The sequence below is a fragment of the Diceros bicornis genome, chromosome 11 (genome assembly GCF_020826845.1).
Source record: "Diceros bicornis minor isolate mBicDic1 chromosome 11, mDicBic1.mat.cur, whole genome shotgun sequence".
Taxonomy (NCBI): Eukaryota; Metazoa; Chordata; class Mammalia; order Perissodactyla; family Rhinocerotidae; genus Diceros; species Diceros bicornis.
Genome location: NC_080750.1, coordinates 41,794,562 through 41,809,654, shown reverse-complemented (window position 1 = coordinate 41,809,654; position 15,093 = coordinate 41,794,562). Strand labels below are relative to the sequence as shown.

General features: G+C 41.9%; 1 protein-coding gene across 3 annotated transcripts in view; it reads right to left on the bottom strand.

Moving 5' to 3' along the window:
* The window catches only part of TMEM131L (transmembrane 131 like), a 158,699-nt gene that overhangs the window by 12,350 nt on the left and 131,256 nt on the right, over positions 1-15,093 (bottom strand). For all 3 annotated transcript variants that reach the window (XM_058550231.1, XM_058550230.1, XM_058550232.1), the window contains exons 27-29: positions 6,354-6,478; positions 3,230-3,396; positions 1,934-2,116 (exon numbers count right to left, since the gene is read on the bottom strand). In XM_058550231.1, the coding sequence (XP_058406214.1) occupies positions 1,934-2,116; positions 3,230-3,396; positions 6,354-6,478 (475 nt within the window). The remainder of the gene's footprint in view (positions 1-1,933; positions 2,117-3,229; positions 3,397-6,353; positions 6,479-15,093) is intronic.

The following is a 15,093-nucleotide window of genomic DNA, read 5'->3' as shown; positions in this document are numbered from 1 at the left end:
TGGGGGTCATTAGGCAAACAATGTCTAAAAGGTGCCCAAGGGAGGGGCCGATAATGAAAAAAAGGCTGAGAAACACGAACTCAAGTCACATGTGGGTGCTCTGTCTAGGTTTTTATGGTTATTAGTGCCCTTGTCTCTCAGACAAGACCTTTTTTTATAGGTATCATTGTCGGTAGAAGAGAGAAAAGAGGACAACTGAGAGGCTGCTGACAGGAATTCTCTCTGCTCACGAACATCACAGAGTGGCCCGTAAGGAGGCGGGAGATGCACAGGGAAGAGCGCTGGGCTCTGGGGAAGGAGACATGGGCTCAGGTCTGAGCTATCCTGAGCAAACTGGTGGAACAAGCCACAAACCTCTCTGAGCCCAGGTCCTCACACCTCCGAGGGGCACAGGGACACCTGCCCTCTCACGGCCGTGGGGGCAGAGAGTGGGCCTGCCTGAGGAGCACACAGCGTCACAAAGGTGAACTTCCCATCTCACTGCCTTGTCCTTATACGAAGGTGAAGTCTTTACCGTGTTAAATTTAACAGTGAAAAGCAATGAATTACCTCTTTATGTAAACACGGAGCTATAAAAAACAATGCTGAGTGGAAAAAGCAAGACACGGAATGCTACACTGAAGTATGATTTCCTTTATGTAAGTTAAAAACAATTCTATATTTTGTTGATGAATATGTGAATGTAAAACACAATATGGACTAAAATAAAACACGCCAAGTTCATGTCAGTGGACAGTGATTCTCTCGAGGAGAGGGAAGTGGAACAGACTATAAAGTATTATTTCTTAAAAAAAAAAACCTGAAGGCAAATATGACAAAATTAAGAGTTGTTAATTCCAGGTGATAGAAATAGAAATGCTTCTTTGATCTTTCTTGTATCTTTAAATTTCTCAAAAGTAAGAGAGGACCAATGTTCGTTAGCAGCATATTTACAACAGCCAAAAGGTGGAAACAATCCGAGTGTCTATCAACAGATGAGTGGATGAGCAAAATGCGGCATATACTTATAATGGATTATTACTCAGCCTTAAAAAGGAAGGAAATCCTGACATGTTACAACATGGATGAACCCTGAAAACACTATACTAAGCGAAATAAGCCAGTCACAAGAGGACAAATATTGTATGATTCCACTTATCTCAGACACTAGAGCAGTTAAATTCATAGAGACAGACAGTAGAACAGAGGGGCTGTTCCCGGGGCTGCAGGAAGGGGAAATGGAGAGCTATTGTTTAATACATAGAGTTTCTGTTTGGGATGATGAAAAAGTCCTGGAAACGGATGGCAGTACTGTTTGCACAACAACACAAATGTATTCAATGTCACTGAACCATACACTTAAAAACGGTTAAGAGGCACCAGCCCGGTGGTGTAGCTGTTAAGCTCACATGCTCTGCTTCGGCGGCCCGGGGTTCGCCGGTTCGGATCCTGGGCGCAGACCTACTCACCACTCATCAAGCCATGCTGAGGCGGCGTCCCACATAGAAGAACTAAAAGGACCTACAACTAGGATATATAATTATGTGGTGGGGCTTGGGGAGGGGAAAAAAAAAAGAAAAAGAGGCAGACTGGCAACAGATGTTAGCGTAGGGCCAAACTTCCTCAAAAAAAAAAAAATGGTTAAAACAGTAAATTTTGTGTTATGTATATTCTACTGCAATGAGAAAATGTACAAGCGAAAAAATAAATGTGGAAGCTCTGAACTGTTTCAAAGATAGACACTAAAACAAAAATAATATGATGATGATGATGATGATGAAGAGAAAGGAGGAGGAAAGAAAAAGGAAATAAATGAAATCCAAATCAAAGTCAGTACTCAAATCCGCAGCCCTCTCTGTGCTCCGGGCTCTGGGAGGCAGATCTAGATCTAGGTCTTGTACTGGGTACGCGGGGAGGGCAGAAAGGAGGGCCACGGTGTATTCTCAGGACTCACCGGCTGGCAGGAAGTGCGGAGCGCCCGCCACAGGCTTCTTGTCCCCGTCGGAGCTGGTGCTGCTCCAGCTGCCCCAGCTGCCCCGGCTGGCCCGCACGCTGCCCGAGGAGCTGCCACAGTCCGAGCTGGAGTCTGAGCATGACTTCTCCACACACTTCTTCCCCGACTTCTGGTAGTAACCCTCTGCAGGAAGGAAGAGAGAAGAGTTGACCCCTCGCAGAGAAGTCAGGTTTCACCATTTTCAACTTGATGTCGTTACTAATAAAAGGAGAGAGGCGAAATATGAAGAGGGCGAGGTTCAACTTCAGGGTCCGCTACCTCCGCTCATCTCGAGAGAAGCAGCTAACTGAAACTAACAATGGGACCTTAAGAAACAGTTGGGGGTGAGCTCTGTCGTCCTATACTACTCTGCCTATGGGATGGGCAAGTAAACTTGTTTGGGGCTAGACAATACCAATGATAACCTGGATCTAGAAATGGTTTTGAAAACACCAAATATTTCTCAAGAAAATCGAGGCTACTCTACCGGACTGGAGATTTGTAGGTCATTTCTCCCCCTCTTTTATTAAGATATCCACTAAGAGCGTCAAAGTATTATTTATGTGTAGGTAGGAAGAACCTCCAATAAGACCAAGAAGCAACACACATGTGTCAAGGGAATGGACGAGTGGACGGAGATAGAAATCTGTTAACTCTGCCCGCCTGTGTGTGCTGACGTGGGCACATGTGTAGGAATGTGGGTGTCGGCTGGAAGGATTACAACTACACCCACTCAGTAGCTACATGTACAGACAACTTCAGAGGCCCTTTACCCTCCTGCTGTTTTCCGCCCTAGCCTGGACCTAGCATTGGGTGCCTCTACCTCTCACTCCCTGGGACACCGCCCAGCAGTCCTTGGGTGGGACAACCGCCTCCAGCTGGAACTACCTGGCTCAGGTGTGTGGGAACAGCCGCTGTTCTCCCCTGGCTCTTCCCTACCCCCTCTTTCACCAAGGGAGTCCTACCTAGAGCAAGCACCCACTGTTCCTTCAGCAATCTGCATGAGGATAGTTGAGAACAGCCAGATTTTGGGGGAGGTGGGAGATAGGAGGGGGCAACACCAGAGGCCTGCCTAGGCTCAGAAGAATCTTAGCTTTCTGGTCTCATCCTGACAGCTTTCTGTTCGGGCTTGAGTAAGCTAAGTTGTCTGTACAGTGATACTCTCATCAAGATGCCATCTCTCTCACACTGGATACTTCCTGGAGGAAACAAAAATTCCAGCAGAAGCACCACTCATAGCTCGCTGTGGTTACGTACCTGCCTCTCCCTGTGCAGCAGGTAAGCTGCTTCCAATGCCAGCGTCTGTTTTACACATTTCCCCAGGGTTTTCCTGTATACACCAGTTTCTAACATCCATGTCACTGCTCAGCTCAGACCTTTCAAATTCACTGCACACAAGCTTTAATTCACTCTGTTCAGAAGGCCTGGAAGAGCCACAAAAAAATCACATTCACATTTTATCGTGCATACATACATACGTGCTTTCCAGGAGACTTATTAGAGGTGAAAATATGAATCTGGGATAACTTGAGATCTCTTCTCTTTGGGTCTGGTGGGAGAAGATGAAGAGTGAGGGAGAGATGTCAAAAAGAAAAAGATTTTGCCATTTTAGAACCATAATTAAGTTGGAGCTCATTTAATCTCTTTTCATATTTTACATTGAGAGGAATAAAACTCCACAAGGTTAAAGGAGTTACTCAAGGTTAGTTGTAAGGGGCAAGTCCAGGATGAGAACCCACGACTCTTGGCTTGTCTTCCTCGGTTTTAGTGTCAAATATGATTCTCAATAGCTGAATTGGCTCCTTGGTGTCTGGGGGAAGGTACTGACTGTTAATTAAAATCTTTCTCATTCATTCATTTAGCAAACACTTGTTGAGCGACTACCATGTGCCACATATTGTTAGGAAAGGTGCGGCATCTACAAAGAAGAATCAAGTTCTTCCCCTAAAGACATCACAGCCCAATAATAACATCTGTCTAACTAGTCCATGAACTCCTTGAGGGAAGGACCGTAATACGATTTTGTAAATGGAGATATAGAAATGCGTAGAGAATGCGATGGGAATACCTAGATGATTATTTCACACAGCCCAATTTCAGTACCTCTGTTAAGTTTGTAGGATGGCAGGTAAGATGACTGCTCAAGGTGAAGAATATACAGACAGAAGCGAGAGCCAAGGCAACAGACAATCCTACACCACCACCTACTTAAGCATCATGTTCCCAAAACATTCTGATTAGCTACAAGCTACTTGAAAGTTGTTTTTTAACAATTTAAATTTGTTTCTTTAGCAATGTCAGAAAAAAATGTCTTTTAAAAATACATTAAAACATTTAATTGGCAAAATTCCACTCTACTTTTATATCTTTCTGTATGTTCATATCAGGAAAATATAATACTTTAAAGTGACCACATAAATCAATCAAATTTTTATGAAAATACATATAAAAGATACATATAAAAGAATACATAAAAAATACATATAAAAGAAAATGCATATAAAAGAATACAAGGTGTGACTTGCCTTTCTACAGGATACCGCATCGCAGCTTTCAAATAATTTACCCTAAACCAATCAATAATTACTATGTAGTATTAACAATAATCTAATCATGGGTATATTTCTTTTTTCATATTTGCATTTTGCTGAGTGCAGGGGACAGAACTACAGCTCGGAGACACCCTGGAGTGGCCTGACTGGTCTGCAGCAGAGTGCACAGCAGAACTGCTGGGAGTGTGGTATAGCGCTGAATCACAGGGTCCAGCTCCCGCTGCAGCCTCAGGGACCCGGAACAGACAGTGAGAGCAGCGCCAGGCTGCCTCCCATCCAGCCATCCTTGCCACAATGCAGGCTCTTCTGCCAGGGTTGCCTCCCAACAACAAGCAGAACTGCAGCAAGGTGGAACCCTTTCCCCATGCAGATTTGAAGCTGCTACAGAACAACGGGACAGAAACACATTTAAATACCCAGCTGAGCTCACAAGACAGAGAAATCCCCAGATGCCAGAACTCAAAAGAAGAAAAAGCCAGAGTGGTGAGGGCGGAGGGGTTACTCAGAAGGACACAGGCTTTAAAGCCGACTCAAGGACAGGAATCAAGGAGCTGAGACCGAGTCTCCTAAATAAAACTGCAGCCCTGGAAGGAGGGCGTCATCAGTGCAAGGGACACCGGAAAAGCTCCGCCCACAGACGCAGTGAGGAAAAGGCAGGGGAGAGCGTCTCTGCTGGAGGCCCTCGGCACCTTGTGGGGGGAGGGGGTGCTGAAAATCTAACCTAAGAAATCAAAACTCAGAGACTGTACCACAGGGTAGATTTGGAGTCAGAAGGTACACACTACTGACCTGGTAGGAAAAAACTCAGGCTGAGGAATTTACACAAAATTAGATATAGAGAGATATCTCTGGAAACCCAAAAATATGAGATTTCCACATAAACCCTGTCCAGCTCCTAAACCCTGTCCAGCTCCTTCATTTTACAGATAAGAAAATGAAAGCGCGGGGAGATTAAGGTCTCACGGAAGCAAGGTTTCCAAAGGAAAGTGCCAAACTGCCAGGCTTCCAATCTGGCTCTGCCCCTCACCAACTCTGGGGTTTGAAGCGAACCGTGATCCCTGGGCACCTCACTTCCCGCAGCTCTAAGAATCTACCTTCTGCAGGACTGAACCAAGGGCTCTATGTGTGGTGACTATGCTCTTTCGCTATTAGGACCCCGGATAGCCCAGATGGGTCAGGGTCAAGCTGGGAACAGGATGCCTGCCTATGCCCTGTGGGGTTTTCTGGATTGCTCTGCAATGCTCTTGCATTTCACAGCCAGAATGAAGGTCTTGGCATGGAGGGATGTCTTAACGCTTTTCCTTGAAACCTCCCATCGCTTTTAGCATTTTATAAAGTAAAATTTTGAAAATGTGTTCACTTTAGGCATTTTTTTGTTTGTGCGTGAGGAAGGTTAGCCCTGAGCTAACATCCGTTGCCAATCCTCCTCTTTTTGCTGAGGAAGACTGGCCCTGCACTAACATCCACGCCCATCTTCCTCTATTTTATATGTGGGATGCCGCCTCAGCATGGCTTGATAAGTGGTGCGCAGGTCCACACCCGGGATCTGAACCTGGGAACCCCGGGCCACCAAAGCAGAGTGTGCAAACTTAACCACTACACCACCGGGCCGGCCCCTCACTTTAGGTATTTTTAACAAAATAAATAAAAACATAACCAAAAAATATGTTAATTTTAGAAACATACTTTTATCTCAAAATATAAACATCTACACTATCTTATTATCTATATCCAACATAACACAAATAAGATTAAAGGATAATAGCTAAATGTAAAATTATAGAGTAAAAAACAGATCAAAATTTTAAAAGGTTTGTAAAAATACACACCTTAAGACCTGAGCAACACCCCTTTTCTTGTTTTTTCTACATGTTCGATTTTTATTCCAATTTAAATTTTGTAAATTTCCTTCTTTTTTCTCCTGAAGCTTCTTCTTTCTATAAGCATCTTCTTGCTACAGGAAAAAAAGATAACTTTTAGTAAAGGTTTAAACTGACTAAATATGGATAAAAAAGCCTCTCTGATTTTTTTTTTTTAACTTTTGAAGACCAACTCCATCTGAATTCAGAACGTTCCAGCACTGGTGAAAACTGAGACATGCATTTCTCAATCTCTCGTTTGTTTTCGTTTCCCTTCCTTCTCTACCTCCCTCAATCTCTCTGCAAAAAGAGAAAAAAAATTGTGGCCTATAAATTCCTAAGAGGCTAAAAGGAAAAACATCTGTTAGCAATTTTTGGTCTGCTTGCTGTTCACTTCAGCAGCAATAAATCCTCCAGCCTTCACCTGCTAATTTGGTATGCGCAATTCACATGAATTACTACTGAAGAACAGTCAGGCAGAAACTCAACTTAGGACTAATTCATGTATTTATGTTCTTATTTGTTTACAGAGGAACTTTAGGAGAATAGTCAAGTCTTCACAGAATGCTCCAAACTAGTTTAAGCTTTTTGAGTAAATAAGGCAAGTATATGCTTGATATTTTTCAAATGTGGCTCTGAAAAACTTAATTTAGCATGAGATACATATGTATTATATCTATAAATTACATATATTTTTTATATATATATATATACACACACACATAAAGTTTTCTTAACCGGGCTTTTTCCTCTTTTAAATGTTAGGCATAGCCTAGTAACAGGTCCAAGGGGAGGTGTATTCCTCTGCCTTTGAAAATTTTCAAGTAGCTCATGTCTTTAAAGTCTCCTAATACTTACTCTTTCTCCTCCTTCCACCACGCAGCCCCCAGAAAGCAGAGGCACCGTGGGAGGTGGTGTGAGCTCACACACTGAGACCCCAGGGCTTGAAAAACACCTCTCTTAAGGGTGTTGGTTCCTTTCAGGAGGAAAATGCCTCTCCAGGGACCTCAGAGAGACAAATCTCCCAGTTCAGAGAGTCCCCTTCTGGATTCACATTTCACAAAGAGCAAAGATCGGCTCATTATACCTTCCTTTTTCAGAAGGTTGGTCCAAAAATCAGAGTAGGAATCCATGAGATTATAACATACACTTGACTAACACCCACATGACTTGGAAGAAGAAACATAAAAGGTTTAGGAGCCTGCACATTTCATGTCTAGGGTATTGAAAGCCTCTCGTACTGATTAAAGCAATATGCTTACTACAACAAACACACACTAGAAATAAAATGAAATTCTAACTGTAAATGTGGTGGGATTATGGGATTTTTGCTTTCTTCTTTATACTCCTTTATTTTTTCCCCTAATAAGTATGTATTAACTTTTTTCTGATTCTGAAGGTATTTTAAAAATATGACAAGTTAAACACACAAAGCCCTAACCTTAACAGGACCTTAATGCTAATTGCTTATGTTTGACGCTAAACAAACACATTGAAGACATATGATCAGACATATGATCCCATGTTAATATCTTTTTTTGTGTGTGTGTGAGGAAGATCAGCCCTGAGCTAACATCCATGCTAATCCTCCTCTTTTTTGGGGAGGAAGACCGGCTCTGAGCTAACATTTATTGCCAATCCTCCTCCTTTTTTTTTTTTCCCCAAAGCCCCAGTAGATAGTTGTATGTCACAGTTGCACATCCTTCTAGTTGCTGCATGTGGGATGAGACCTCAGCATGGCCGGAGAAGCGGTGCGTCGGTGCGCGCCCAGGATCCGAACCTGGGCCGCCAGCAGCAGAGCGTGCACACCCAACCGCCAAGCCACGGGGCCGGCCCAGATCCCATGTTAAATATTAGATATATACCATATTTATTCATGTATTGTTCCCGGTGTATTTCCAACTTTTGGCGGGGAAAGTTCTCCTCTCCTCTGTCCCACCCTGTCGACTCAAAAGCCAACGAAGGCTTTTCAACGCAGCAAGTGCTTGGGCCTTTCTCTCCCTCCAGAACAAATAAAGGATCCATCTCTAAGTGGAGTGAGAGAAAGAGGGGCTGGTGAGTAGTCACTCGGACACTCGGCTATCTTTCTCAAATCAGTCTGGTCAGAACTGCCACTATGTGCAAACAAGTGGGGACATATTTTAGGACTACAGAGAGGTGGGACTTGGTGGTCAGAAGCATCGCCTTCTCTGAACAACAGGAAGAAAAGGAGAGTGCTGGCCATGCTGGACTCAGGGGTGTGAGTGGAATGACTGACAAGCAGTGTCCATGAGCAAACAGAGCAAGGTATGGACAAGAAGAGGGTATGGACAAGAGAGTGAAAAGATAGAAGACATATTGTGGGGAAAAAAATTAATGAATGGCCTTTTTCTTTGGCAGGGTGTGTGTGAGGGCGTGTGAGTATGTGTGTGTGCACCATGAAGCAATGGGCAGGGAGAGGAATTTGGCCGGAGTCGGGCTGAGGCAGAACAGGCCTGCAGTGGAGACAGCAGATGGAACAGAGAGGAGAAATCAAACCAGAGAACCAGGAAGAAAGCAAAGAAGAGAAATCACAGATTGACTGCACAAAGGCAGTCCTAAAGCCACTGTATATAAGTAAAAGCAAATATAAATAAGCGGGAATGGGCAAACTAAGAAAAAAAAAGCTGATACACTACTTGATAGACAAAGAGTTAATACTTTTACATATGTTCTTTAGCAAATAAGAAGAAACACTAACATTCAATAGAAAAGTGGGCAAAGGACATGAAATGCAAATTCACAACAGATACATAAAAGGCCAAAAAACATGAAGAGTTCATCTGAAATATTTAATAACAAAGTATGTTTTTAGGAAAGGCAAATTACAGACCAAATTGTATCTCATCTTTCCACTTTGGTTTCAAAAAACACAAGTGTGTTTACACTGTATGTACTGTGTATAGTGTCTGCCTCTGAGCAGTAGAAGTGAAACTGGGTTAGACATTTACTTCTTAATTTATTAAAAAAATGTATTAAAAAAATGTCAGTGGTAGGATTTTGGATGGATGATTTTTCACTTGTGTTTTTCAGAATTTTACAAAAAATGAAATGAAGGAAAATGCTCACCTTTCTCTAGTAAGAGACGCAAATTGAAATGAAAAACAAAACACAGTCTTTCGCCTATCACACTAAGATTTTGTTAAAAAAAAAAAAAAAAAAATGGTGCCGCTGAGACCAGAGGAAAACCAGTGTTCTCACACACCGTGTATGTGAATGTAAATTGGTACCACCTTTCTGGAAAGCCACCTGGCAGCACACATAAGGAGCCTTAGACAGTTGATACTCTTTCATTCTATTTCTAGAAATCTATGATAAGGATATATCAGGTATACAGGCAAGACTTAAGAACAAAATAGTTCATCATAGTATTATTTATGAAAATAAAAAGTTGCAAACAACTTTAATGTCCAACTGCAGAGGAATGGTTTAGATTATGACAGTTAAATGATGGAATGTTATGTAACCAACTGAAAACAAAGTTCCCCATTAATTTCTAACATGAGAAAATTTAGAATTATAACATTATAACAAAGCTACAAATACACAATGATAATAATCCTTAGTTTTTAAAAACTTTGCATAGCAAAGAAACAGAATACAGAAAAACATGAAAAGTGGTTCACTTTGGATAGATCTTTTCCCCTCTTCTTTATGCTTCTAGAATAATCATGAATTCCTTTTCTAAGGGAAAAAAAATCGGCTTGAAAGAAAATAAACAGCCAGGGCTAGGGTTAAAATTTAGTCTGTGGCTTCCAAATCTGGGCTTCAACCTTCTTTGCCAATAAATCTAGAGGAATGTTCCCCATGTACTATAGACAGATTTATACAATTTTCTAAGCTGCAAAGTTAGGCCTTAAGAATGTACAAGAAAAACAAACATTTAGTACTGCACTTGGGAATGTGTTTATTGAGAATGATTTTCTCCAAATGAACAATGAAATGGAAAGTGCACTCATGGGCTTTTAAAGAAGAGTTCTACAAAACTGGGAGTGAGTCACAGAGACAGCAAAGAAATGACAGACTACACCCCCTCAGTCTGCACCAGAAAATCCACCTTGACTACGAGGACAACCTTGGACCACAAAGCACAGACTGAGTCCCCCAAATCCTCGGACTCGCATCCTTGCTGTCGAGCTGGCTGCCACCATCACGTGGAGATGTCTGTCCTACACAGGCTCCCAGACCAGAAAAGGAAGAAGGAACTTACACAACCACTGGGACCAAGTACAAGACATGTCTGAGCTCCAAGGATAGAGATAAAAGACAAGGCCTGCGCCTTCAAAAATCGAACGGTGAACACACACAGAAAAGAACATAATTTGAATAAATTAAGAAAACTGCCATAACCAAGGTCACAAGTATAGAGGGCTAAGTCTGGCATGGGAGCCAAGGAAGACCTCGGGGCTGGGGGAAGAGTCTGAGATGGGGGAAGGGCCCTCACACACCATGTGGCAGATGGGTGTCAGCAGTAGCATCCATGTGGCACTGCTCCTCGGGGCCACCTCCTCATGACCCTTAGACTGAGGGGCTTGGAGTGATTAGTTCCAATTGCTCCTCCCAGCACACGAGGTTGTGGGGCTGTCAAGTCAGCACATCTCAGGGTCTGTTTCTAATTACAGTACAGGGCACACGGCAGTCTCCAAAGCCCATATCAGAAGGCTGTTAAGGTTCAACCCTTAACCTCATCCATTCCCTCCTATCTCAAGTTCAATGACTTTATGTCTGCTCCTGAAGGAATGCCCTGTCTTCATCTTTTGGCTTAGCTTCCTGTAGATCTGCCATACCTGCATCCTCAAGCCATCCACAACTTCAACACTGCGCAAGGTTCAGACTCAGGTCCCTGGTCTTCTCGCTGTACACACCTCAGAGAACTCAGTATCACCCTTCAATTCTAACCTCCACAGAGACAACTTCAAATCTGAAGCTCCAGGCCTGGTTGCCGTAGAAGCTCTGGTTCCATTATCTCTCACTGTCTACTACACTCTCTCACGTCAGCGTCCAGCCACCCCTCTCTATTGGTAATGATTATGGTCATACTGTCATTTCCTCGGTACTGACTACTTGTCAGTACTTCCTAAGGGCTGCTATTCTAAGCACTTGTCACAATTAACTCATCTAATCCTCACAATCCTAACAGGTAGGTATACTATTATTATCCTCATTTTCAGATGAGGAAACTGTGATGTTAAGTAGCTTGCCCAATGTTATGGAGCGATTAAGTGACGAGCTGGATTCAAACTCAGGAATTCTAGCTGCAAAGTCTGTGCTCTTAACCACTATGCAACATTGCTCTGACAGAAACGAACTCATCACATCTATCAGAATTTCCCGTCTTCTAGTTACCCAGACTTAAAACTTTGGAGTTATTTTTGCAAATGGCTATGTTAAGAAAAGATAGCTCCTCTCCTTTATGCAATTAGTGCATTGGTTTTTCTTCTAAACTCTCTCTTATCTACTCTCCCTATCCTTTACCTCTGTTCCTGCCCAAACACAGTCTTGATTACATCACACCTCCTAGCAGAGTAACAGCCTCCTTGTTAGAAGAGAGCTGGTATCCCTTTCTGCCCTCTCCAATACCCAGGCTCCAAAACATTCAGACTAATCCTCCAAAAATGCATTATTCACATATTCATTCAATCATTTGCTAAAAAACTATACTAGTTCTTTATAATAGACATTCTGCCCGTCTTTATGAAACTGAATTGAAAAATATCCAATTATTACCTTCAAGAAGATCACAGCCTAAGGTTGTTTTCAATTTGCTATTTACCCTCCATCCAGCCCCTAGTTCAGAAATGAGAAAATTAATAAAGGGAAACCTTATTTAAAATGGACTCAGGAGGCCAGAAGGGGGAGCTCCCAGCAGTACCACTTGAGGTCAACTACAGAAAAGATAGTCAATTAGAGACCCCAACAGGAAAAAGTGCCCAAAAGGAAAGAATCAATAATCAAGGAAGAAATATACATTGCATCCCAAACAGATATTGACTACCCCAGCAACTCAGCCAATGAGGACCCATCACCACCCCGAACTCCTGCTTTTCTCCAATAGACTTTCATTCAAAACAGCCCCTCCCAGTGTCCTCCTTTTTCTTTATAAAATAACATTCCTCTCGCTTGTTTGTTGGATTTGCCTATGATCCACCATAGCATGCACAACCTGAACTGCAATTCTTTGGCTATTCTCGAATAAACTCGTTTTGCTGGTAAAATAATTAGCAGCATTTTAAGGTCGACAGAAACTTTCAACAGCTCTCCACGATTTGCAGCAGAGTCCCCCAAACTGGCCACCCTCAGGCGAAGTCCTCCAAAAAGACTTTTTGTTTGGACAAATGCGCTTTTAAAAATTTGATTCTGAAATCCCGTAGCTGGTAACCATTCTCCAGTTCTCTACAGGCGTCATCACTTCCCACTGCTTATGCTCACCTTCTTCATTTGTGTTTCCAATTGAGACCTGGGGGATACAGTCTAAACTCTCAATTGGCATGCCAGGGCCTCCACAACCTGGTGGGACTCTTGATTCTTCCCCCCTATTTCTGACTGAGCCTCTTCTCAGTCAGATGATTCCTTTACTGCTCCCAATTATGCCATGAGGCTCAGTGTGGCCACTGCCCACTTGCCCACCTCTGTCCACACTCCACCTGCACAAGCTTCTGTCTCCTCTAAGAGCTTTCCTTGGCCACTGCAGGCCAAACTGACTTCTCAATCTCTGAAATCTCCTCTACTGTGTATTGATTTTTGGCACTTGTCTATAAATACCTTGTCTTTCCCAATAGACTGCAAATTCCTAGTTTAGCATGTCTATGATATACTTATTTTGTATCACTTTCATTTTATTTTAATGAAAAATTCATGTTTGTTATAAAGTTTAAGCAAAAATAGAAGAGTATAAAAGAAGGAAAAAAGAAATCATCCAAAATCCCACCACTCCAAAATAACCAGGGTCTCCTCCCACTGATTATTTGGCAAACCTTATTCTTCACTCTCTGTGAGCCTACACACACGTAAGGAGGGCAGGACAGATGATGGGAAAAATTTATAACACCGTAACCATGTATTATTTCTAAACAAAAATTTAAGGCTCAATTTTATTTGAACTTAATAGAAGAAGAAACTGAAGTAAAACCAAAGGTACTGCCTACTTTCAAATAACTCTTTCTTCTCCACGGGATATATTAATTCCTTAAGGATCTCTCTAAGGTTAAGAAAAAAATGGTGAAGGATGTTTTTGTAAGTTTTCTCCCTTTTAAACTACATGTTTCAGTTTTATACAGTATTGACTCTTTACCAAGAAAGATCAAACTTATTTTCACCTACCTTTCAATCATACCACCTCCCATTTTGTCAATTACTATTTTCGCTTTGTTAAAGTTTTAATATTCGCAATCTGTTCTGCAATTGTAATTGCCAACTGTTTAGTCTCAGATCTGGATATAAAATGGATAGAAATCTCAACAACAGACCTTTAATGTGGCTTCTTCAACCCTTGGTCTTTATTTTCACTTCTATCTTGGCTGGCTCAATTTCATTAACTTCCTTTTTCAAGAAAGGCTCCTGAATTCATTTGTGTTTAAGGATGCCTGCCTGTCGCCTTTGTACTTGAGGGTCAACTTGACTAAACATGATATTCTTGTTCCCATTTTCATTCTCTCAATGATACTGCTCCACTGTTTTCTTGCATTAGATGCTGCTATGAAGTCTGAGGCAAGCCTAAATTTGTGTCTCTTTATTTTCCTACCTTTGTCTGCACAATTCTTTATGCTTTAAGTTCAATAATATAACCAGGATGTGCCTACGTCCATCATCATGTATCAGTTTTTCCTGGTGTACACAGTGTACCCTTCTGATCTATAAATTCAGTTCTTCCCTCATATCAGGAAAATTTTCTTCTATAACATCTCTGAATACTTTTCTGATCCATTTGTTGGTCCATTTACTTAGACAATCAGTATTCTTATGTTGAACGGTTTTTGTCTTTCTTTGTCCCTGTCTCTATCATCATCATTTTCCTAAATGCTTTAATCTCTACAATTTTTTACTTCACATTCATTCTGATTATCTCAAAGCCTTTCCTTTACGTCAATACTTCAATTTTCAGCCACTGTATATGTAATGTGTTCATTTATTTACTTAGCTTTATAATACCTCTTTTAATTTTATGCCAGTGTATTAATTTGCCTTTAAAAGCTCTTCTTTTATGGAATTCATAGTCTACAGTGTGAACAAGGCTCTGGATATGTTTTCTTCTAGACAGGGATCTTTATCTGTCTTCTGTATGTTCCACTCCTTTTATTCAGTTTCACTAGAGTATATCTGCATAGTTGGAATGCTATTTTTTTTACTGTGCTTGTGCTAATACACAGATAGCTCTGCTCTGATGTAAAGTAGGTAAATTCTCCTAAATACCTCTCCCACCTTTATCTGAGATCTGTTTGTTTTCCCCTATGAGATACAGGGCTGGGTTCTGCTTTCTAGACACTTTTCAGTAGCCTGCACCGGTGGAAAGAGCAAGAGCTAGCTGGGACAGTATGCAAGCTTTGCTCTCTCTTCTGGGATTCCATTGTACTAGGGCCCACGCACCTGGGCTAGAAAGGCATCCTTCTCCTCCTGTGGATTTTGGCTTATGTTTCTAACGCAGCAAGATTACGCCCTAAAAATGGATGTTGGGTGACAACTGGAGAGAAAGTAT